The sequence below is a fragment of the Ruditapes philippinarum genome, unplaced genomic scaffold, assembly GCF_026571515.1.
Source record: "Ruditapes philippinarum isolate M1 unplaced genomic scaffold, ASM2657151v2 ctg245_1_1_1_1, whole genome shotgun sequence".
NCBI classification, from domain to species: domain Eukaryota; kingdom Metazoa; phylum Mollusca; class Bivalvia; order Venerida; family Veneridae; genus Ruditapes; species Ruditapes philippinarum.
This window is the reverse complement of record NW_026852039.1, coordinates 24,913-52,130: the sequence shown is the minus strand read 5'-3', so window position 1 is coordinate 52,130 and position 27,218 is coordinate 24,913. Positions and strand designations below refer to the sequence as shown.

Sequence of the window (27,218 nt, the reverse complement as noted above, 5' to 3'; positions counted from 1 at the left end):
TTGAAAGCATTTTTACCTACAAGGTCAATGTGACCTTGCCCTTTGACCCCTTAACCCCAATATCAATAGGGGTCATCTACTGGTCATGACCAATAATCATACCATGTTTGAAGTTCCTAGGCCTAAGGGTTCTTTAGTTATTGATCGGAAACCGTTTTTACCTAAGAGGTCAATGTGACCTTGACCTTTGACCCCTTGACCCCAAAGTCAATAGGGGTCATCTACTGATCATGACCAATCACCATATCAAGTTTGAAGTCCCTAGGCCTAAGGGTTCTTTCGTTATTGATCGGAAACCGTTTTTACCTACAAGGTCAATGTGACCTTGACCTTTGACCCCTTAACCCCAAAATCAATAGGGGTCATCTGCTGGTCATGACCAATCACCATACCAAGTTTGAAGTTCCTAGGCATAAGGGTTCTTTAGTTATTGATCGGAAACCGTTTTTACCTACAAAGTCAATGTGACCTTGACCTTTGACCCCTTAACCCCAAAATCAATAGGGGTCATCTGCTGGTCATGACCAATCACCATACCAAGTTTGAAGTTCCTAGGCCTAAGGGTTCTTTCGTTATTGATCGGAAATCGTTTTTACCTACAAGGTCAATGTGACCTTGACCTTTGACCCGTTAACCCCAAAATCAATAGGGGTTATCTGCTGGTCATGCCAATCACCATACCAAGTTTGAAGTTCCTAGGCCTAAGGGTTCTTTTGTTATTGATCAGAAACCGTTTTTACCAAAGAGGTCAATGTGACCTTGACCTTTGACCCCTTGACCCTAAAATCAATAGGGGTTATCTACTGATCATGACCAATCACCATACCAAGTTTGAAGTTCCTAGACCTTAAAGTTCTTTAGTTATTGATCGGAAACCATTATTGCTTACAAGGTCAATGTGACCTTGACCTTTGACCCCTTGACCCCAAAATCAATAGGGGTCATCTACTGATCATGACCAATCACCATACCAAGTTTGAAGTTCCTAAGCCTTAAAGTTCTTTAGTTATTGATCGGAAACGTTTTTGCTTACAAGGTCAATGTGACCTTGACCTTTGACCCCTTGACCCCAAAATCAATAGGGATCATCTACTGATCATGACCAATCACCATATCAAGTTTGAAGTTCCTAGGCCTTAAGGTTCTTTAGTTATTGATCGGAAACCGTTTTTGCTTACAAGGTCAATGTGACCTTGACCTTTGACCCCTTGACCCCAAATTCAATAGGGGTCATCTACTGGTCATGACCAATCACCATACCAAGTTTGAAGTTCCTAGGCCTAAGGGTTCTTTAGTTATCACTCGGAAACCATTTGGTCTACGGACCGACGGACCGACAAGTGCAAAGCAATATACCCCCTTTTCTTCGAAATGGGGGCATAATAAGAGCAGGAACATAGCCCCTCACCTCTCCCTACCATACCACCCACCCCTGACTGTATAAATGTATAACTAATGTTTATCTGATAAATTTTAGTAAATATCTATTAATACTGCGCCTTTTGTTCGTTAGTTTTTTACAATTTTATATACAAATATACCAAAAATACCATAATGATACACAATTTCTGGTACCTATTCACATACCTGTTCCATATGTAAACCAAAGGTTTTTGAAGTTTTGGAAATGTCAATGCTTTAGTTTGTTATTTCTGTTTCAAAGGATTGTTTTAATTTGTGTATGCATAGATAATAGAAGTTATATCCAACAACATGAATTTCTTTAACAGATCATCAGTAAATTAACAGCTGAACACCTGAAAAACCTTTTCAAAACATGAAGAAATATATGTATGAATTTATTTGAACCAGATTTGAGAATGTGATAGCATGTAAAGTTGTTTTCCCTTCCCAAACTCGATAAATACATGTAGTGGTAACCACTTAACAGCAAGACATCTATTGTTAAGTTAACGTTTTCCCTTCCCAAACTCTGTAACTACATGTAGTTGTGACCACTTAATAGCAAGACGTTTATAGTTAAGTTAACATCTACTGGATTAACAATTAGTTATTTTCTAAATAAAATAAGACCTCAATGTGATGATAGGACTTATATTTTCAAAATATAAGAATTAAATAACTACAGTTAATTAATCACAAACAGGTATGAACAGCTTTAGTGTAAAAATGACAGAAATTCATAAAAAAAACTACATGGTATGTAACTAGTATAATAGTACATGTTGTAACTTCTGGCAGAAGGAATAACTTTCACCTATACAAGAAGTGAATTAAAGTAAGTGTGACCAGTCACCAGTTTCAATGCAACAAAGAAAACAAACAACAATTCTTGAACAAGATTAACTGTTTAGTTTACTACTTTTAGCAACATATATATATTATATATTTATTACACCCATCATTTCCATTCTGTTCCGACATTAAATCTCAAAACTATATTAGACCCATCATTTCCATTCTGTTCCAACATTAAATCTCAGAGCTATATGATTTTTCAAGCAACTAAGTTACATGCACTGGGGTTAGTTTGCACTATCTTATCAAAAATATGCACTCAAACTATAGGACTATTGTGTTATCTGATCATAAAATGAGGTTGGCACAACCTTTGTGACTATGCTGTATTTTCATTCTGCACATTTTTTTTTTGATTGGCAACATGATTTCAATTGAATTTTCTTTAATGTGATGAACTTATTTCAACCAGAGTTATCTTCATTTGCGGTCTTTACATAATTGAAAATACAGTTTGTGGTCTTTACATCATTGAAAATAAATCTTTCTTATGGATAGTAAAAAATAAACATTAATTTTGGATAGTAAACAATAAACATTAATTTTGGATAGTAAAAAGTAAACATTGATTTTCTACAATGATTTTATAGATGCTTCTTTACTCCAATGGTATATAGAGGCAAAATAACTTTCTTTATCAAACATCCAATAAATATATCAATGCAATATAAAAGATGTAAACTATACAGCTGAACTGTCCATTTAGCACATATTTCAAGTTGTGATTTTTTTTTTCAAACAGAGAAATTATTACTCTAAAATATACATAATTGTAAGTCTCATGATGTGTATAGATAATATTTCAAAATTTTAATAAAAATCTAATATATAAATTACGGGCAAATTCATTTATCATTGTAAAATACATGATACAATTTCATAAACTTTTTATAGTCAGTTAAAGAATTCACTCAGCTGTAAACAATATAATTGAAAAGGGAACTTTTATTTCATTCATGTAATAGAGTCATTTAGCTTACATATTGATAAAAAAATGATAAAATTCTGGAAAAGAAACCCTAACAAATGAAGTCAGTAAGAAATAAGAAACTTTTGGGACACAAGATGGGTACACAAAATTACAGATACAAAAAACATTACACACTACACAAGTCTATTTTGATTTAAAGAAAAAAAGTCTTAAATAACACAGTTAATGTATAGATATCCAATATATTTCTCAACACTATACATCAGTAACAAGAATCAATTATATGATGCTTTAATCTAAATCTCTCTAAAATGATAAAGTAACAAAAAAATCACAAAATGGCCATGAAAAACTCGCCTTTCCACGACAAATAATAAAGGAATATTCACCATTTTTATTTTCATGTTACGTCTACATACTTAAATATGATTAACATTCATACATATTTACATCTTTATATTTACAAGCATTTAAATGAAAAAATATAACAAAGTGACTGCATTTTTTTTCTACTGCCAATTTACAAAGATGCTATATACAAGGTAAGAAAAAAAAAAAAGAAAAGAAAAAATGTATGAAAAAATGATCAATCTGTCTGAGAAATGTCTCATATTTTATCTATTAACAACTCTATGACAGGTAATATGGGAAAACAAAACACAAAATGATTGATGAAAAATATGCGTGACCATGAGCATTTGTATACATATTTCATATGTTAACTATGTGATAGCGCTATATAAAGTCCGCCTCCTGTGCTTAATAAAGCAAATGTATCACACTTGAGAGAAGCTTGCATTCCATGGCAGCTTCGAAACATATTTATTTATTCTAAGCATTTTTCTTCAAATAAAATTGTTGCACTGCACTGCAGCAGTATTGTGTTGTTTTTCTTTGAGGGTACACATCCCTGCACTGATTTCCCTTAATGTTTAGCACTAGAAACAACTTATGATCACCACTTGTGTTACCTATCTATTACAATAACATATATCTATAACAACTCTGCTCACTATCAACTTCTTCCATCATAACTCCTCAACTACACGTATAAGAGCACTGAATATAAGAATTCAATTTCCAACATTTGAGCTTCAATACTATTCTGTAACATTTTAACAATTTTCACCCGTCTGATAATCATAAATCAACTTCCATCTCTTTAATTCCTGCTACCTGTGATCTTGTGACGTTCTACGACGTTTATTTACTGATGTGACTTTTCCTGTTTGGGCGTTTGATCCATCTGCAAAAAAATAAAAGATCAATATTCAATCTGAAATTGTTCTATTATTCCTGACCAGACATGTGGTCGATTACGTCTACATGTAATCCATTTCGATAATGATTACAAGTACTTTGAACCATTTTCAAAATTGTACTTGATAAAATTACAATTTCCCCCAAAATATGTAAGAGGATATTTGTTTTGTTTTGCATGTAAGATCGAAATATATTTCACTAAGTGGCCACCAGATGCAATATTTTCACGAGTGGCGTAGCTAGTGTTCACAAGTGAAATATATTTCAATCTTTCATGGAAAACAAACAATTTTCGTTTTTATTTCATGCTTTTTTATTGATTTTAAGTCATTTTTACTTGTTTTGCCGCGTAACGTCATGCCTTCCTCTTCATGAAGTCATCACATTACAACGTCACCGTACCAATGCTGAAATTTAGTTCTGTAAAATTTCTCGAATTTTGTTACATTTTTAACACAATGTATGCAGTTATTTACTTGCTTCCCCTAAAGAAAAGTTTACATACAACAGAGTTTACTTCTGTTGATAATTTCATTTAGTTAAGAAATATTATTTTCAACCACATTTAAATATAGGCTGGCTACAGTGAAAATTATCAAATAATAATTTCACTGTGACAAATATAATTTCTCTTTCCACTGCAAAGCATGTAATAAGTACACAATTACATTTTATTGCATTAAGCATTTATAAAAGGCATTCACAAATATTGTCTTGAGGTTATTTTCATAGAACCAGATATTAAAATCAGCAAAGTTTGAAATATAAATACAAACAACATGAAACAGTTCTGAATTGTATAATAGTTGCAAATAATTACGATAACCTCATGCCTGTCCCTAACCAAAGCTTGAAAGAGTTTCAAAGCTGAGCATCTTTAAAATCTGTTTTAAACTGAATATAAAATATAACTTCCCTGCAGTGCCAAATTATAAATCTAATGAAGAAAGTGTTTAAGTTTAATGAGAAATAACCATCTTAAATTATACATCTTTTATATTAATTTATAAGCATTACTGGTATCATATTAATTTTTTTCTTTTTTGTTGTTGTACAAAAACAAGGGCAGGAAGCCCTCTCATAAGTGGTTTTTTTTTCTATATAAAACCAACACTTTCCTGTCTGGAGTGAAATACTTTTAAAAGAGTCATACCTTTAGTTTCCTTAGACTTAGCAGATCTTGTGGTACGTTTATTTTCTTGGGACTCTTCACAGTTCTCCATTACTACCGGAGAGTTGCGGCCTCTAGTTCGACTTCCTCGCAATGGAGATTTTTCCCTTATAACTGTAAAATTTGAAAATACAATTTTTATCATCAGAGTTAAATGAAGGATGTGCTTTAATAATAATTAATACTTAACCAGCATTCTAGAAACAAAATTTAATGTCTGCATGCAAAAGCTGACACAAGATACCAAATAAATTCAGTTGGCAAAAATATTAGAAAGATGAACATGTTTTGATGTAGAATTGGTTACAAAATAAAGCCTTGAATATACAATAAAAATTTGAAATAAACTCAACATACAATAAATACAGTTCTGTTACAAACAAAAACTAATATAAAAAATGTAATGATTTTAAAAATAATGGTTACTTGCTACAATGTAATTTCAATCATTTTGGGAGTACAAACTTAACAGCACTATTACAATATTCATAGAACTTTTGATGCAAAAAAAAACTTTGATTTTTTTACAAATATATTTGAAATGGCTTTAAGATTATCAATATTTGACTGCATCATACCATTAGTTCCGGTCTGTTTTTCCAATGCTGGTGCAGATGGTGACTGTCTATTTCGCCTTGTTTGTTGATTACGCTTCATTTCCTCTATTTTTGATACCTCAGCTTTTTTCTCTACCACACCTTTCCCAGCAACTACTTTACTATCTTTCCGACTTTCTCGTGCAGCCATGGGCTTTGTCTTGTCTTCCTGCATATTCTTGGAATTTGTCCGAGTTCTAAGTCCAGCTTTAATAGACTCAGTTTGAGTATTAGTTTCATCTAAAGTTTTACTTTCTTGAACTGGGCTTACATAAGTTGGTTTAGCACTTAGCACACTTTTATCTTTAGCACTTTCTGCTTTATTTGACAGTTCAGTATTAGGGTCTATTTTTAATTTCTTTGCATCTTCAGAAGTATGACCATCATTTTCATTAGGATTAGTTCTTTTTCTACTTCTTAACTGTCTAGGAGCTTCTCCAGGCTTATCTTCAACACTTTCAGAAGATGCTCTCCTTTTTCTTTGTGATTTTTGTCTCTGTACTCCCACAGCTGATTGAGATGACTCCGAGTCTTCATGAATAGAATTAATGCCACTAAGAATACTAGGATCACTGTTTACTATAAGTGAAGGCGGTTTATCTTCATTCACAACAACTGTTTGTTCATTAACAACTTCACTTACAATTTCAATCTTTGTGTTCGCCCCAGACCCTGCTGGAGTTTGTATATTAATAGATGTATTTGTTAAATTTTTATGTTCAGAATGAATTTCAAGCTCAGATTTCACTGTCAATGGATCTTTTTCTGTTGTTATTTTCACATCTTGTATTTCTGAAACTGCTATAAGAACTGGAGGAGTCAAATTATTAGATGAGCAAGAATCTTGCGATCTATTTAAATCGCTATCACATGAATCACTGCTCAATGTGGACCTTACGACAGGCCCAGGTTTGATAGAAAAATTAAGGCTCGGTTGACGTTTTAATTTAGGTATATCTGAATCATCTGCACCAACTTTAGTCCCTGCATTTAATGAATCTTTTTGCTTTTCACTTTTTTCATCACAGTTTAGCTTTTGTTTAGTTTCTGTTGCTGGACTTTTTGCACTTGAATAAGTTTCAACATTAGATTTTATATTTTCAACTACATTACTAGACACTGATGTACCATGCCCTGAACTTACACTAGTAACTGCTACAGATGTTTTTATTTGTAGAACTGGTTGTGATATTGTTGTAGTCCCTGTTGCAGGAACAGGCATATTTGCTGTTTCCTGAAGCATTTCAGACAAACCCATTTGAGAAGAAGTACTTTTTGGTATGTCTTTATTCAACTGGACAGGGTATTTAACAGAATAAGGAACTGTTTGAGGATGAAGAATAGGGGGGCCTAATCCTGATGAGGAAGTCTGACAGTTATTACTCTTAGACTGCACTATACTATTGCCTGCCATTTTGGTTTCACTATTGCACACTGAGGTTTTTAATTCATTAACACTACTTACTAAGTTAGAGTAAGGAGATGTTTCAGTCTTAGTACCATTATGCTTAGTTACTGTTGACTGAAGTGAATTACCACTAGAATCTCCTAGTTTATGTGAAGGTATTGAACCAGTTACAGCTGGCACTAATTTAGTAGCCGAGGACGACACAACACTTGGATATGACATGCTTACTGGTTGAGAGTCCACTGATGACAAAGGTGGCATACTGCTCTTATGATCTAAATTTATAGCATCTAAACCAAGTTTTCGAGAGGTATCACTTTGAAAGTCTATTGGTCCAATGCTTACCGCCGTTATAGATGGAGTGATCGTATCAATATCAAGCACTGAAGTTTCTGGAAGGAAATTTCGTGTGTTTGATGTTGAAAATGAAGTTGACATCAATGGAGCGGATCCCCGTGTATTTGCATTACTTGATGCCATGTGACCTGAACTTGTTCTTGTCACAGAGGCACTACTTGACGGAGATCTGCGATTGGCATGAGGTAGAGAAGTGTCTAATAATGGTAATGGAAACAGTTTCTGCACAGACTCAGTAAGTCTCTTTGGTGGAGGTAATGAGGAATCAAAAGAATGCATTGAAACAGAGGTGCTTGTTGCAGCTCCAGGAGATGAACGTCGCGATGAAACGCTTGTAACAATTTTTTGTTCCTCTGTCACAACTTTGTTTGTTTTTGTATGTACACTGTTACTTTCTTTTTCACTTTTTAATGTTAGCACATTTGTATTACACTGACCAGCATGTAAACTATTTGGCATCAAAGGACTTTCACTGGCAGAATGAACTATCTCAGTCACAGCTGAACCAACACTTGATTTTGACACATGACCTTTTGAAGGTGAAGCTCGTGTAGTATGGTTCAAAGTCTCAAGACCATTTGCTATTGAGGTTGCAGCTGAACGTGCAGCTGCATGTTGTTGCAATTTCTGAAAGAAAGGTTTTAGTTCTTCTAGCTTTTGAAGAAAGCCAGGGTCTTTGTTTGCAGCCATGAGTTGGCTAAAATGAGGCTGAGCATATGCTTCAAAAGACTTGAAGAGAGCTATGCTGTCTATATTGCACTGTGGTGACACTGTTCGTGGTTCAACACCAACATGATTCATGTGACCAGACATGCCTGCTACAGATTGTGATGTAGACAACATATGAAAAGGTGATCGCCTTTGTTCAGATTTTCCTAATTCACTAAATGGTGATTTACTGTGAGATTCCCTTGATGCCATGTGTGCAGGAACATCTTGGCTGGTTCGGAATGACTGACGACTGTTACCTCCTTGTTGGGTCTGTTCTGAGCTTCTCGGGCTTCCACCTCCCCTTGGGCTGCCAGGATTACGTGGACTACCAGGATTGCGTGGGCTACAATTACCTCTTGGGCTGTTACGTGGGCTAGATTTCTTTTTCTGCATAGATGACTCTGAACCTGAAATAAGGTATAAACATGAAATTGTAATTTATAAACATGAAAAAATACTCATAAATTTCACTAATTTACTTGTTTAACAAATAGACAAGAGTAATGAAGTTCATTGTTTCCAATACTGTTGAAGTTATAAATTACCTAAATGTATGCCCAGCCTTTAACAGGTAAGGATAGGATGAGTGCACTAAATTCTTAAAGACAAACACAGAGTCAATACATTTTATTATCACTTAATCTACACTTGCAACAACAGCAGTCAAATAACTTCACCCTCTTCTATTCTCATTGCTGGATAGTAAATGCAAGAAGACAAACTAAAAATTATCCATCACTGACTGAGAAAAGTGGAAGATGCTGTGACACTGCACAGTAAAGAATGTCTGATGTATTGTAATGAACAACTAGAAGGGTTTTTGTCACGAAAACTTATGTCTCCTAAAACTATGTGTTGTCACACTGACTCACTCATGTGAAGTTTCATTGAAATCCCACCAGTAGCTTGACCTGTGAAAGGACAAGTGACAAGATTTTTCTATTTATAGCTCTGACGGCCATTTTGTACAGCAAAGCGGAACATGCTGTGGTATAAACAACTAGGGATGGTATTGTACTCCTGTGAATTTTGGTGGCAATCACGCCAGCAGTTTAATCTGTGATAGCCAGACAGGATTTTCTATTTTTTTGCTCTGGCAGCCATTTTGTGCAACAAAGTAGAACATGGTGGCGATATACACAAATAGGGATGGTAATGATCACTCATATGAAGTTTTATTGAAATCCTACCAGTAGCTTGACCTGTGAAGGCCGGACAAGATTTTTCAATTTTTAGCTCTGGAGGGCATTTTGTGCAGTGAAGGTGAAAGTGCTGGCGAGGTGCACAACTAGGGATGGTACTGATCACTCCTGTAAAGTTTGGTTGAAATCCCACCAGTAGTTTGACCTGTGAAGGCCACAAGCTTTGTGCGGACGGATGGACAGACAGCAAAGGAAAAACAATATGTCTCCCAATAAAAATTTTGGGAGACATAATTATAAGGTTTTCCTGTTAAAGTAACAGTGACTTTGAACTTGACCTAAAATTGGTGTTTTTGATAGGACTTGTCAAGTAGCATCTGCATACAAATTGAAAGATCCACATATTTTATGAGTATGCTTTAAAATCAGACAATTGAAAATCTTGTTTGGTTTTATATATTATTAGTGAAGACTAAATTTGCACAATATTTATATGTCAAACATGTAAATATCAGTACTAAATCTGAACAAAAGTATGTCACAATTCCAAATACTTATGCAAAGTAATTTTAAAATCTGTCAAATTATTTGACAGTGATATGGGTTTGTCATCTTTTGACCATTGAGCTGGTGCACTAAATATAATCTTCATGCAATGTTAAATTAAAACCCCTGAATGAATGACAGAATTGCCGACAGGATAAAATCATGCATGGGCTTTTAAAAATATTACGTTTGAATTCCAAGTGTGACCTTGACTTTTGAGCTCCAAAACTGGTCTTGCATGTGACACATCATCTCAGTGTGCCACACATTAATGCAAAATTGTTTCAAAAACCATCCATTTTATGATTTAAGATAAGGTCATAGTCCTAACCAACCATTTTTTCACAATTTTATCAGGACTTTTAAAACTAAGTGTGACCTTGACCTTGACAAGTCTGCCAAATCATTCAAATATTATTTTCACTAATGACAAAACATTACTGCTGATAAATATCAATGTACTTTTATGGAAAATTTCCTTTGAAGTAAATTGTGACCTTGACCTCTAACCTACAATGACACACATCATCTTAATATGCCATCATTCATACATAACTTTCAAACTACATTCATCAATGACAAAGTTATGGACTGTATGCTAAAATCAAATCACAATGATCAATCCGGACTTTGGAGCTTTCAGCTGGAGCCGCAATATATTGTCATCACGTCCAACACATTTAAGCCAACTTTACTTTATCTATACTTTATCTTTAAGGCCTAAAACAAAATATTGTTTGTTTCCCCTTCCACTACCTACCCACAAAAATCACAGCTACCCAAGAAATTTAATTGCCTTACAAAAGAAAAATTATTTTTTACTATTAAAACATGGAAGCAGAATCTGTCAATGAGAATCACATCTTAACAGGTATATCTGTCTCATGTTTTTTAAATTGTAGCTATACAAACTGGGATAATATAATGTTGAATAAAATTTTGAAAATATGGTTCTAAACTTTAAACAGACGCTAAGCAATCACTATCATTTAATATAGAAAAAAAAATTGGATATATATTTTTTTTTAATCCAACCTACCTACCCTACCCAAACAAGCATGAAAAACAAAGATCATTTTAAGGCTGGCCTAAAACAAGTGACTCCCGGGGCAGGGGCCAATTTTGACCATATCATCATGATTAAAATAACTTTCTCAGAAATCTGCAAACTGATGCTACATGACTAAGACTTAAATATCTTTCCTTCGTTAGTTGATATAAATCTAGTGACCCTGGGATGGGTCAATATTGATCCCAGGGGCATAATCAGCTTTGCAGAGGTTCACAGGGTAATGCAAAATGCTCAAGTATTTTAGCTCTTGGCATTGTAATTTCACAAAATAAGATTGAAATGTGTTTTCTCACACAAGACTTTATCAACTAAGTGACCCCTGGGGAAGGGTCAATACTGACCCAAAAGACATGATTAATACCAGTTAATTTGTGGTCCATAAAGTGAAGTTACATGCTAAATATCTAAGCACTGGGCATCATTTATAGATTCACACAGTCAGTCTCATATATGTTTCCCTATATAATTCTGTATAAATCAAGTGACCCCTGGGACAGGGCCAATATTGAACCAAGGGGCATGATTCATATCAGTTTTGTTAAAGTCAGTAAGGCAATGCAAAAAGCTTAATATCTCAGCTCTAGACATCGCAGTTTCACAATGGAAGTACAATGTGTTTTCCTATATAAATCTATATAAATCAAGAATTAATCCCCGGGGCAAGGCCAAATTTGATCTAAAGAAGCCCAAACATGTGTTATACACATCATTTCATTATAAGTAATATTTCTGCCAAACAGTTTTAATTTCTTTCTAATGCCATTATTGGTATTAAGAAACAAAATTTTGAAATTGATACAAAATGACCACATTGTGACCTTGCCCTGAAGAAGGTCAAACTTGCCCTCTGCACATCAGACGGCCTGAATGCACAGACCTAACCTGATTTTAGTTAAGATTAACTAGAAGCATTCTTGTCACAAAAACATGTCTGCAAAACTCACTCATGTGAAGTTTCATTGAAATCCCACAAGTAGCTTGACCTGTGAAAGCCAGACAAGATTTTTCTATTTATATCTCTGACAGCCATTTTGCGTGCGAATCGGAGGGTGCTGGTTTTGTCCATAACTAAGGATGGTACTTATCACTCCTGTAAAGTTTGGTTGGAATCCCACCATTAGTTTGACCTATGAAGGCCGGATAAGATTTTTCTATTTTAAGTTCTGACGGCCATTTTGTGCAGCGAAGTGGAACGTGCCGATGACATGCAAAAACAAGTGATGGTACTGATCACTCCTGTAAAGTTTGGTTGAAATCCCACCAGTAGTTTAACCTGTGAAGGCCGAACAAGATTTTTCTATTTTAAGTTCTGGCGACCATTTTGTGCAGCAAAGCGAAACATATCAGTGATGTGCACAACTAGGTATGGTACTGATCACTCCTGTAAAGTTTGGTTGAAATCACACCAGTAGTTTGACCTGTGAAGGCCGGCCAAGATTTTTCTATTTTTTGCTCTGGCGACCATTTTGTGCAGTGAAGCGGAACATGGCGGTATTGTGCACAACTAGGGATGGTACTGATCACTCCTGTAAAGTTTGGTTGAAATCCCACCAGTAGTTTGACCTGTGAAGGGCTTAATGCGGACAGCCGGACAACCGAACAAAAGGACAGAAAGACGGCGAAGGCAAAAACAATGTCTTCCAAAAATTTTGAGAGACATAATTAATTACAGCACTGTACAAATACCTTAAGACTGAATAAGACCATTATATCATTGTACTGTCAGTGTACATATACATGATATACTAAGTGCATCTAACTACTACATTGACTCACTTATCAACACTTAATTTAGCATTTTCTTTCAGCTTTGTTTAAGGTCGTTGACTTCAAACTACTTGCCCCTCACCGCTGTGGGTTCGAATCCCGACAGGAACTTTAAATCCTTTCATGTTAGGAAGCTATCCAGCTAGCTTATGGAATGTCACTGGTTCTACTCAGTTGCCCGTTCTTATCCGAAATAATGCAATGAAGGGCACCCCGAGGTCTTCCTCCACCAGTAAAGCTGGAATGTCACCATATGACCTATACTGTGTCGGTATGACAAAATCCCGAACAAATAGACAAACAAAATCAGCTATGTTTATATATTATCAGAATAAATGCACAACAGTGCAATACCATTTTTAGGAGTTTCAAAAAGTGGCATGGGTATGAGAAAAAGCTAAATATAATATACTGTATTCCTAGAAATGTTCGCGGATACAATATTTCGCTTTTTCACAACGTCGGCATTTTCGCGGATACAAACTTTCGCGGATTTGTAGTAACCGTGAATTTCGCGAATATTAAATCACTACGGCCTTAAGAGGCTACGTTTTTGATACATGTCCTCGCCTGTTGGGTACTTTTAATTATTTTTCTTTTTTTGACAATACCTTTTCATCTATTGACTGGTCGAACACAGACAGTTGTTCCGTGAATACTTTTATCTTATTCCCTTACGTTTTTCATTATGTGATTAATTAAGATATAGTCAAACCTGTAAGCTTTTATTCTCATTTGAATCATAACTGACTTTATCTTCAAAATGTCGATACGTTTTTTACACAGTATCGGACTGTACATCGCTTTTATTATAACAACATAACAGCTGCTTATCAATGTAGCACTTGATCGCTATTGTACTTTTAACAAAGGATTACACCTACTCCAAGCAAATAAAATCCAAGCCATTCAATGCACGCAAACTGTAAATGCTTTTGTATACGTTGTGACTACCGAATAACGTCAATAAGCATGATAATTACTAATAATTGACAATTTATTTTCTTCAGGGTCCAAACAGGTATCTATAACATACATACATATTTCTTTAAATACACATTTCTATAGCACCTGCGTTTATATGTTGTTTTTGTGTGTGTAATTAGATTATAATAAATATTCTGCACGTTTTTGTTTATATTTGGTTGAAGCTAGAAATGTTCGCGCGGATTTGTTATAAGTGACATATTCGCGGCTATAAAGATTTGCGGAATCATGCCTACCGCGAAAAGCGCTAACTTAAAACATGCGAAATCTTTTCTAGGATGGGCTTGTTTAGTAAGTTATTTCATGTCATATCAACCTACCTTGCATAGGAAACTGCCCTTCAGCTGCATGTTGCAACGAGTTTGGTAAACCCGTTGACATTTTTGGGCTCTTTCTATGAATGCTTTCATAAACTGCCTGTTTTACTCTGTTCTCTACATTGTTGGCAAATTGTAATGATTCATCTGATCTGTTGTTATGTAGCTGTTGTGATTGACTAGTAGAACACATATCTAATTTTTCAGTTTTCATTTTCACCCTTTCAAAAACAGAGTTCAATATTGCCTTCTCAGACATATACTTGTGGTTTTTCTGAGTTTCTTCGAGAGCATAACCTACTATCATACTTTTAGCATTTGGTGGCGGAGCCTGTTTTAGAGAATCTATATTTGGAGTTTTGGCACATTCAAATGAGTTGTGATTCCCAGATTTAAAGTCATTATCTCCATGTTCGGACGGTGTATCATCTGACCTCTCGGAACAACTGCCAACACCAGAGTCATTATTGTAACTACGCACATCTAAATGAGGACCCTGGTGATTACCAGTGTCAGGGCCATTCTGAGTATCTAGATTTGAACACTCTGAGTCTCCGTTACTATCTGGTGACCCAGATGATTTAATCATACTGTCATGTTTCACTTGTAACAACGGTTTATTGAGCAATTGAAGGGGAATAGATCTAGAGTCAAGTTCCTGAGGTATGTTTTCACTCTTACTAGAAAAAGATTTCTTTTTCAATTCCAAAGCACTTAAGTTATCACACTTATCTTCTGGCCTTTCTTTTGTCACATCATGTTTACTTTTTGGTACAATTTGTTCTAAGTTACTATGAGAGGCCATTATATCATTTTTCAATCGCCCTTTTGTCAACATATCATTTTTTACACCTTCAGTATAATGTTTCTGTATTAAAAGTTCACTTGAAGCGTTAACACCTATGTGACTAGAACTAAAAGGCTTAAAACTGTGTTCACTTGAAGCCACACTATGAGGATTTAGTTGTTCAGTAAACTGTTTTTGTACGCCCTGATTGGGGTTCTCTAACCTACCCTGAAGCTCTGCAGCGTTACCTATATCCTTATGTTTACTGTCCAGTCTATGTTCCCCAGTTAGCCCAACCTTATTTGTAAGAGATCGCGGAGAATTTTTATCACCTTCACTTTTAGTTGGACTTGTGTCTGATAAATCCATGGGCTCCAAAAGCCCTGTAACTGGATTTATTATCTTACCAGCAGTATCACATTCTTCTTTCCGACATACACCAGGACTAGTCAATGGCACAATTTGTTCAGTCTGTAAGTTTTTACCATGTAAAAGTGCCTGAGGAACATTCTGAAAACCTTGTTCTTTCACTGAGGGATTTAAGTTACGATTAATGACTGTTGAAGCTGAATGTGAAGATGCTGTTAAAGATGCCCCACTTGTAAGCTCTGTAGAAGTTCCTGGTATAATAGCATTAGGTGCTGACACAAACTCCCCTTCTTTCTTCTTCTTTTCCTTAGGTTTCCTTGGTTTTCTCTTTTTCTTCGGTGGTTGTAATAAATCTGGGTCTAAAGTTGGAGGCAATCTCCCCGTCCCTAGTAGACTTGACAAACTAGGATCATTCTGCAACAAGTTTACCAAGAGTGGACTAGCCCCTGCACTGCTTAGCCGCAACTTCTGGAGATTGTTCATGTTCATGTATGAGCTGCCTTCAGGATAAGGGGGTGGAGGGGGAAGGTTGTCTAAAGAATGTCTAGGAGGCCCTGGCGGTAAACCAGGTGGTAGGCCAGGGGGCATACCAGGTAACTGTGGAAATTTGAGTCCCGCTTGCCCTGCTGGACTTCTACTTGGACTCACAGAATTAACTGATGGACTTGTAGTCGATGGATTGTTATGATGACTAGGTTTACTTGCTGTTTGTTGAAATGTTCTATGCTGCCCTATACCATGTTCTGATAAAATATTATTCACTTTTGCTCTTGCACCCTCCCCATGTCTTTCACTTATCTGCTGATTAAATAATGAATCTAACAATGAAGGCCCTTGTCTTAAATAATCCGCAATATTTTTACTAGTCACATCTACATGACTAGGTCCGGGTCCTTGTGGACCAAGCTCATCTAATGATGGTGAGTTTGTATTATACACTGAGACTGATGGAGTAGTTGATTGGATTGCGTCCCCTGTTCTGAACACAAGTTGAGTTCTTTCATTATTTCTTCCTGCTATAGTAAGGGAAATGTTCTGATCCTCAATCTTAACAGCAAGCACACCTAAATCCCTAAGAGTGGCATTTCCCTGCTGAGCCAATTGTTTCAATCTTGATGCAGCCTCTCTAGGGATTTTAAAAGTTACACGGACACTATTCCAAGGTTCAACCTTTTTAAGAATCAGCTTCTTTTTATCTGAAAAATAAAGGATAGAATTTTCTTACAATGTTAAGAAACAATTTTGAAAATATTATTTTTACTTTCAGCATATAGTTTATAGAATAATTATTAAAGTTGTTTATTTTAGAAATATATATAATTTATCATTATATAATTGAAATAGTAAAAAGTGAAATTTATTAAATTTAAAGGTATGTGTTTGTTTCTTGTAAGATTGAAAAATGTGATGTATATTTCATAGAGTACTGTAAACACTGCAAGTAATATTTTCAAGGGTATTGAAACATTTTATGTTTCTGGAATGATTTAGAATTAATTGTTACTGATTATTGCCTTGTTATGATGTCTTCAATATGACTTTAATACTCAAGAAATTCTTTAAGTTATGAAGACTTTTGGTAGATTTTAATATCAAGAGCACAATATTTCTGTACCTACAGCTATCAGGATTTTAAGTACAATGCAATATACAGTACTGTATTTCTAAATTCTAATGAAACTTTCCTTTTATTTATTTATATATAAAAGCTATTAGGGCTGGGGCGAGTATCTGAGTACTCGGATAATCACGAATCAAAATGAAAAATCGAGTTTGAATATTCGTAAGCCCAGAGATCGTTGATCGCGATCTTATTTTTTTATATACATTCACTGTTTCTCACACTCATAAAATCGGGAAAAATACGATTTGAATATAAATTATATGAAGTTTACCCAAATACAATTTGCCGGTTAAAGACCAATGTACCACGATGCTAAGCTAGGAAGTTATTGGTTTAAAAAAAAAAATACTCATCCAAAGAATAAAAACATATACATGTACCTAGTTTATATTTTATATGTTTAATGTTTAGTATTGTTTTTTTTAAATAAACATGTTTTTATAACTAATGTACATGTTTTTATGGGTGTCTTGATAACAAAAGATTTGTGGTTCGATTTGTGAATCGTAAGTGCTGAATCTTGGTTCGGATCGGATCATCACTTATCCAACGATCCACATCCCTAAAAGCTATTTTTCTACATAATCTAACTCAAATTTAGTTTTGTAATGTAATATAGAAATATATTTCACTATAATATTTCAATATGCTACAGAAAAGTGAAGTTTACAATAACCTGTCTCCATTAGCTCAATATGGAAAGTATTTAATGAATACAACATGTTTTGAATTTAGAATTAAAGGGATACTCAGGCAAAATAATGGCAAAAATATAAAAATGATTTTCTGTACTCAAATCACCCTAAAATGACATTTCTTAAAGTCCCAACATGAATTTCTGTATAAATTCTATATATTTTGGGTTTGAAGTTTAAATATATCTATATATGTTGAACGAAATTTTGACGCGAACAGAATCACTGAATAGTTTAAAAACAAGTCGTGCGATTTGAACAAACCCTGGAAGTTACAATAACAAATATTGTGGATATTGTATGATTGAAACAAGTCTAAGTAATTGATTTGACATGTTTTTTAACGTTTCCAGAGTACAGAGTGACAACTATTGTGAAATTTTAGTGCTCTAACCTGACCCACGCGGGTCAAGTTAGGAAAACACCATTTTATTCTTTATATGGAGAAAAGTTTTGTTCCTTTGACTGTTTAGTGTATTCATTTTGAGGACATTTATAGAATAATGAATGAAAATTTCAAAACTAAGAAATGAAAATTTTGCCTGTGTCTCCCTTTAACATTTGACAATGTTTTAAATTTATATTTTACCATAAAAACAAATTTTTGCAATAGATTATCATAAAGTACCTTCTGTCACAGAAATGAAGATATGATGCCTGGTTTTACAGGTTATACATTACATTTACAAGCTGATTACCTTCTTTTAAGACTTCAAACATGCCAAAAATTTAACCATTTTCTTTTATGAGCTAGTTAATATTGAACCCATGAGTTTCAATTACATATATTCAATCAGGCAGTTGACAAAAATAATGTCACTTCATAAGTATCAGCACTAATCTGTCCTCTTTAAGCTATTTCAAACTCAGAATAGTCAGAATAGAAAAAGTTATCTAAAAACATTTTTTTCTTCGTAAGTCATTAATTTAGTAATGTGACAAGTGTGTTTAACAAACCTGTGAGTAGGAGATCCTTTAGACTTTTCTGGAAATCCTCAAGCCGATCCTTTAGATGTGGATCGTGGTAATCTCCCTCACAGGTGAACACAGTCTCAATGTAGTCCTCCTGAGGACCCATCGTCAACTGAAGTCGCCTGAAATAATACAACATTTGTTTTACATTTCTTTAAAATCAAGCTGTCAAGCTGCAATAAAGATACAAATTCAAAATACAATACCCGATGACAAACTGTTGAAGAGGTAACAAGTCTGTGACAGTGCCATAATTATGATAATAGGGCTAAGGTGAGTTTCCTTTACTAATCTTTAAATAATAAAATTAAGATCTAGATAGTAGTAAAAGAAGAGACTGTGTCATAGACCTTTGCTGACACAGTAAACATGGGCCATAAGGCATAACAAATTTTGCCAGTTTAACACTCTTGGTAAAGTTTTTAATTTTATGTGAGAATATTTCTTGACGTTTTATTAAGGTTAACGATCGAACAGCATGTTGTATTAACATTTTTTGGTGTTTGGGTGGTTGTATGCTGAGTAAGCGTTGAATTAATCATTTAAAGGAGAATATGGGAAATTTGTAAACTGTCCCAAATGACCAGGGTTTATTTAAATCCCTTATCATGTTTAGCAACTCCTGCATTTGATTAAAACAAGAATTAATTTCCACATAGGTTTCCCAAAAACACTAAGTCTAACAATAGCTCTTAAGGTAACTATATTAGGCATGATGCATACAAAAATTATTTACATTTTAACTGTCAATTGCATTCAACCTGTGCAGTACCACTTTCATGATTAACTGTAAGAAAACCAAAATATCCTTGTACTTCTAACAAAAATTGCACTATCCATGCTTTTATAAATATAAATAAAAACATAACGTTACTTGGAATACTTGCACTGTCGGTAGAGATATTTTTTGCTTTTATTTATAACCATTTTCAGTATTTATTTACAGAATGTAACCATCAATACTCAAATGAAATTTATACTACATACCTTAAGAAATAAAGAAGTGTTCGTAAAAAATAACATTTTTTAAGGAAAAATTCTAAGTTCACGAGAAGATAATTCTTGAAATATTGGTGCTAGAGTTAATAACCTTGTCACTAACATGTGGTTGATGATAAGGGAACATATATTAACAGTTGATCCCTTAAAAAATAAAGAAGTAAGAGTAAAAATTAATATCTTTTAAGGAAAATTCTAAGTTCAAGGGGACATAATTCTTAAAATTTTGCTTCTAGAGTTATGAACCTTTTCACATAAGATGACATCATGTGGTTGATGAAAAGGAACGTATATTTGAAGTTTGAAGGTTATATCTTCGCGTTACTGCAACAAACATTTTTTTAAGGATGGCCTAGACAAGCATTCTGACCAAGTCTCATGACAGGTGAGTCAAAAATGTGACCACTACAGTGTTAACAAGGATTATCCATATTTGAGCAGTGTGACCTGGTTTTTTACCCAGGTGACCCATATTCAAACTTGACCTAGAAATCATCAAAACAAACTTTCAGAACAATTTCCAGGATACTTGGATCAAAACAGTAGCAACTAGAGTGTTAACAAGATTTTTCTATTTTTAGCTCCGGTGACCGAGTTTCACATGCAATTTCGAACTCATCCGAGCAATTACCTAGACAAGCTTCCTGACCAAGTTTGATGATAATTGAGTCGAAAATGTGACCACTAGAAAGAATGTTAACAAGGTTTTTCAATATTTGGGTGGGTGACCTAGTTTTTCATCCAAGATGACCCATGTTCGAACTTGACATAGAAATCATCAAAACAAACTTTAAGACCAATTTACAGGATATTTGGATCAAAACAGTAGCCACTAGAGTGTTAACAAGATTTTTCTATTTTTAGCTCCTGTGACCTAGTTTTTCATCTGAGATGACCAATGTTCAAACTCATCCAAGCTATCAACTAGACAAACATCCTGACCAATTTTGATGATGATTGAGGCAAAATTGTGACCGCTAGAGTGTTAACAAGGTTATTCTATTTTTTGCTCTTGTGACCTAGTTTTTCATCCGAGACGACCCATGTTCGAACTCATCCGAGCTATCAAATAGATAAGCATCCTGACCAAGTTTGGTGATGATTGAGGCAAAAATGTGACCGCTGGAGTGTTAACAAGGTTTTTCTATTTTTAGCTCTGGTGACCTAGTTTTTCATCTGAGATGACCCATGTTCGAACTCATGCAAGCTATCACCTAGACAAGCATCCTGACCAAGTTTTATGATGATCGAGGCAAAAATGTGACCGCTAGTGTGTTAACAAAGTTTTTCTATTTTTAACTCCGGTGACCTACTTTTTCATCCGAGATGACCCATGTTCGAACTCATACAAGCAATCACCTAGACAAGCATCTTGACCAAGTTTGATGATGATTGATGCAAAAATGTGAACGCTAGAGTGTTATCAAGGTTTTTCTATTTTTAGCTCCAGTGACCTACTTTTTCATCAGAGATGACCCATGTTCAAACTTCTCCGAGCTATCACCTAGACAAGCTTCCTGACAAAGTTTGATGATGATTGATGCCAAAATGTGACCGCTAGAGTGTTAACAAGGTTTTTCTATTTTTAGCTCGATGACCTACTTTTTCATCCGAGATGACCCATGTTCGAACTCATCCAAGCTATCACCTAGACAAACATCCTGACCAAGTTTGATGATGATTGAGGCAAAATTGTGACCGCTAGAGTGTTAACAAAGTTTTTCTATTTTTAGCTCTTGTGACCTAGTTTTTCATCTGAGATGACCCATGTTCGAACTCATCCTAGCTATCAACTAGATAAGCATCCTGACCAAGTTTGATGATGATTGAGGCAAAAATGTGACCGCTGGAGTGTTAACAAGGTTATTCTGTTTTTAGCTCGATGACCTACTTTTTCATCCGAGATGACCCATGTTCAAACTCATCCGAGCTATCACCTAGACAAGCTTCCTGACCAAGTTTGATGATGATTGAGGCAAAATTGTGACCTCTAGAGTGTTAACAAGGTTTTTCTATTTTTAGCTCTTGTGACCTAGTTTTTAATCCAAGATGACCCATGTTCGAACTCATCCGAGCTATCAACTAGATAAGCATCCTGACCAAGTTTGATGATGATTGAGGCAAAAATGCGACCCCTAGAGTGTTAACAACAAAATGTGAACAGACGGACGACGGACAATCATCGATCCTAAAAGCTCACCCTGAGCATGCTCAGGTGAGCTAAAAATGAAAAAGTTATAGTAAAAAATATTTTACTGCACCAAAACTTTAATCTGAAATCTGGACGCGAACACCATCGCTGGGGTGAGTAGGACAGCTCTCCACATATTTTCTATCTATAGTAAAGCTAATAATAGGAGCCTTCTTCAAAAACAAGTCTAATTTCTATGTACATTTTGAATACTCTTTTTCAATTCTTTGGAAAAGTTTCGTGCAACATTGTTTATTCTACCCTCCAACAGTAATAACCGGCGCTTTAGTTGAATTCGGATTTTTTATACAGACTGGAAAAAACAAGCATCTATCGCCATCAGGCCCGACCCAGGTGACACTAGGAAAAGGCATGTAACAGTTGGCAGTGATCAAGCAGATCTATAGACTAGTTTTTAATTCAGAGTATTTAATTTGAATTATTATAAACTAAAAATATTAAAATGTTCATTATGCATGCATGCATGGGACTACTATAATGTGCTCCTCTTTGTTCACGGTACTTAACGCTTTGAAACCAGAAAGAAAACAACAACAAAAAATTATGGTACAAAAATTGTCATAAGCTGTAACATATAGGTATTTTCTGCTGTATGGCACAAGGAAACAACAATATATTCAGTCAAAGTCAATTTTAATGGACCAAACGCAGACCATATCGTATGTCAGCCATTTTGAAAACAGTATACTCATCATTTAAATCACGGTAATCGTGTTACAGTTCAGTTTTTTCATGTTTCAGTTAAAATTTTTACATGTTATTTTGCTTAATTTTAATATTAAAATTATCCTTACTTTGTAACTCAAATTTTTTTTTTCAACAAACAAGAACATTTAGAAAATGATGATTGTTTCAGACATATGCACAAATTTAATGGACTATTATTGCTTTTTGCAGAAATTTGTAAGATATTGTTCTGTTTTACGTAAAAATCTAGAGATTTAAAATATTTTGCACAAAAACTTTGTTGTATAGTTGTATGAATGAAATATGTCAATTCTGTCAATTTAAACACTGGTCACATGAAAATATGCCATTACTGTAAAATAAGTGATGACACGGAATTAGTGGTGTTGAGTATAGCATTTTCAAATTTTACACATCTGAGTTATACATTTGTCACTAAGAAACTGATACATTTTAATCATATATTGGCAATTTCTTTTATGAGTTTTGGGAATTTAGAAAGAGTCCGGCTCCTGTCTTATTTGGAAGAATTGCACATGTATTGGGAAGCCAAAATTGTGATTTCTTTTTATTCATCACAATGTCATATTTGTTGTTTTATATTTTATTTATATATATTATGGTGTCAATGTCTCTGTTTTTGCTTCTTTGGAATATTTCAATAATGCTTGATAACATGTTCCTTGGAACACATTCTTAATTTTAATAGAGTATTTTTTCTGGGATTCATACATGCTGAACTTACAGCTGAAGTAGTTGTATTTAAGCTCTAATGTTGGCAGAGATGATACTCTAACCTTGGCAAAACTGGCCCATCTGAAACTGGCTGTTTGGAAAACTATTTCATTTGTGTATGGTTAGGTTTAAACTTCACTAGTGCTCATCTAAATTATACAGAAAAAAACATAACAAAGACAAAAGGTAGGGTCGCCTTACTTGAACACAAATATTAAGAAAATCTTCATTCTTGGATATTATATTACATAAGCTCTACAAATATAAATTCACATGTTAATGACAATAATCTCTTGTACCAGTGTGATTATTAAAGAATCTATCAATTCAAAAAGATTTCTGCACTTTCAAATTTAGCTAGAACAAAGTATTTCATTAAAAAAAAATTTGCAATTATGTGTGTAATAAAATGAAAATTTTGGACCAGTAAGGCATTTATTTATCAGATGGCAAGAAAAAAAATGCCTTTAACTGGTAGGTAAATAACATGTGTTGTTTTGTTTTTCTGAAGGATGGTGCAAACTAAGCCCTACTGCTAAAAGATTGTCATTAAAAAAAATTCTGAGATGGTCCATTATGAATTTTAGGCGGTCAGTTTTGCTTTGATCACTAGGGCTAGAACAAATTATCAAACTCTTAGAAATTGCCTACCCTTGCATCGCCAGATTTTCAACCTTTTGATTTTATTCCTTAGAGTTATTATTTGTCAAAATGCAATAATAAAAACATTATTGTAACTAACATTATTAGGGCTGTGTATTGTCAGGAATGAACTTATCATCATGACAAAGACAGGAAAAAGGGAAAGCAACGAACGACTAGATAAATGGCCTTATGTTGGTGTTTAATTGACAGTTGGTAAAGCGCCATGTCAAATGGTAAGCATGGTGTTTAAAACATATACTGATACCATTATCATAATTTAATCCATACAATGACAACATGAAAGAAGAACATATTAATAGAAAACAACTGTTCAAATTACATTCCAGTTGGCTTATATTTCTGTTAATATGCAGACTTCCCGAAAGTTAAAAAAAAGTGTCAGACATTTGGTCTGACAAACCATGAAAATCTGTTCGACCGAAACGATATCTGTCAGACCGATTAAAATTAATCAAAATCAAAGGAAAACTTGTGTTTGTATTTCTAAGACACTTTTAGGTTTTAATTTTTTCGCCGTAAAAATCAGCACAGTCCGTACAGCTCATTTTTATCTCATCCCTGTCAAACACCATCGATTCACGGTCCTGCTTCCATTTTTATTAAATTTTGTCTCAGATCTATTCTTTTCATCCTTTTACTGTACTGCGCGCTCTGCTGACGTAGATTTTCGTTTTTTCCCACGTTTGGCACCTTTAGCGATGCCATTTTGTATACATGCGGCTTGGACAGTCAGACCGATCCGGAATAAAAAAAATCGCCGGACCTAATCAAAATTTATCGGACATGTCCGTCGGACCGACGTATTTCGGGAAGTCTGAATATGTCACTTTCTTGACAAAAAATACCATTTCACAACAAGAAACAGGAAATACTGGAAGAGAATGTGCCTTTTTGGAAGAACATAACATGGTATGAATCTCCAGTTGCTCGTTCCAAGTCGCATCAGCAGTTTTCGAATTTCTCGCAAAATCTATGCTAACAGGTAATAATGTACCACATTTTTCTATGAAATGTATGCATACTGGTTGACCCATTAACAAAAGTCATTATTTGTTCAGTGTTTCCATTCCCCATATCAATCAAAACACACTGGGACAATTTGTGTTCATGTCACAATATAGGGAGCCATAGGGAGACAGAATGAAACTTTTAAACTTAACTTTCTCTACTCATCAAAAACGGTTGTGCCCCTTTAACTTTACAAATTGTCTATGAATAACCTACGTTCTGCTGCAATAAATATATATGAACATCTTAAACAATGAGGACATTAAGCGGGTGGGAAGGTATTTTTATCCATGTCCACCATGTTTGTTTTCATGGGATATTCACGTTTTGCAAAACGTATTACAACACATTTTCAACGGTATTTTGATTGACATTTAGGGTTCAACATCCAAAATAATGTACTCATTAAGTGATTCAAGGTTATTTCACAATATATCATTTACTGTCAAGGCAAATTTTCCACATACTGTATAAGGTGGCCATTTTTGCAGGATTTTTCACCCGTGCAACATACTGCATTTTGGGATATTTTTAACAGAGTTGACAGCAAAAACTGCATATATTTCCAGCTCTTTTTGACAGGAGAGACATAGATCAATGTATTCTTTATACTAGGGCGGAGGCATTATACCTGTGGAGGCGATAAAACGTTCCTAGAAATGACCTTGTTTCTTCAACGCCATGGAACAATAACAAGTGCCGCCATTTGCAATACTATCAACACGCATGCGCACTACTGACACTGCATGCCGGGAATAACATCCGTTGATGGCGGGAAACACGAATCAGCTGTTATTTTCCAAATGCACGTGATTCTAAGGCAAACTAATTGATTATTATAACGAAAACTTAATGTAATTATAGTTGTGTTCACTTTTTTGATTTTATAGGTTCTAGATGAAAAATTATGCTCGAATCATTATCAGCGTCAACGTGAAAGAGACTACTAGATCTAGTTCCTACTAGTCCAGAGTCTATCGAATAGAAAGACTCTGTACTAGAATAGCATCAGCAATTCAGCATTTTTTTCTATCACTTATTAGAATAAGATGCTGTTCTAGTCAGAGAGCGAAAAATTACAGATAAGTTTGGGATTGTTATTAACAAGATCTATTTAGGTTTGTAATCTCATGTCAAGAAATATGTGCTACGAGCAAAGACATATAGATAACGTTACAAGTCACCTTTTGCTACATATGCTCTGGCACGAGATGTCACTACTACTTCTATATGGCGATATTGAATCAGCACTTACTTCCAAAGTGCTAACCTGGAAAGACGGATGGGGCTCAACTGATTAAGCAATAGAAATAGTTATATAAATATACATGTATATTACATCACAGCTGATAATAATAATTTACTAAAAGCCGTGAATACCGATATATTATATAGACATAATATATTTGAAATGTTACATCAACAATAGGGCCTATCATAAAAAACATGATTCAATGTGACAGTAAATTAGTACGATTCCTTATGTTTCTAATGCAGTGCGTGTAAATTGGAACGGATTAATATACCGGTTGATAGACATAGAATCTAGACTGGCTCTGAAAAAATAAGTAAAGAATAAAATTTCTTTTAAATTTCGAGAAAAAATGTGAAAAAAGATGTGTCAGAAGTGGGATTCGAACCCACGCCCACATACGTGGACCAGAACACTCATTGTAAAGGTTATTACACCTTGAGTCTGGCGCCTTAGACCACTCGGCCATCCTGACATATGAAAATTAAGGGAGAAATATGCAGCATATAACTTGTAAAACGCTTGAAGCTAGAAAATGATGGTTTAGTGATAAGGAAAAAACTTTTCAATTAGTTTAACCTAATTCTACAATGATTTTTGAAAAGAATTAAGGTATAAAGGGAATGACAGTTGTCGCCCTTTATACTACAAAATATAATTTGTCTGTGTATGGTTATTCTTTCCT

At 34.5% G+C, this 27,218-nt stretch overlaps 1 protein-coding gene and 1 non-coding gene across 3 annotated transcripts; both read right to left on the bottom strand.

Moving 5' to 3' along the window:
- Nucleotides 1-1,617: 1,617 nt before the first annotated feature.
- On the bottom strand, nt 1,618-26,013 carry LOC132747683 (uncharacterized). 2 transcript variants are annotated; one of them, XR_009628151.1, is made up of 7 exons: nt 25,913-26,013; nt 18,960-19,096; nt 14,531-16,879; nt 6,203-9,103; nt 5,607-5,738; nt 4,791-4,860; nt 1,618-4,436 (listed from the first exon to the last, which is right to left on the bottom strand). XR_009628151.1 is itself a non-coding variant. In XM_060737174.1 (6 exons), exons 2-6 carry the CDS (start codon nt 19,078-19,080, stop codon nt 4,363-4,365), a joined length of 5,577 nt encoding a protein of 1,858 aa, XP_060593157.1. In that variant the 5' UTR covers nt 19,081-19,096; nt 25,913-26,013; the 3' UTR covers nt 1,618-4,362. The 2 variants fall into 2 exon arrangements, 1 of the variants encoding a protein (XP_060593157.1); XM_060737174.1 differs by lacking the exon at nt 4,791-4,860.
- An 887-nt stretch (nt 26,014-26,900) lies between these two features.
- On the bottom strand, nt 26,901-27,008 carry Trnal-caa (transfer RNA leucine (anticodon CAA)). Its single transcript has 2 exons — nt 26,971-27,008; nt 26,901-26,946 (listed from the first exon to the last, which is right to left on the bottom strand). It is a non-coding gene; the product is annotated as a tRNA-Leu (tRNA).
- Nucleotides 27,009-27,218: the final 210 nt, after the last annotated feature.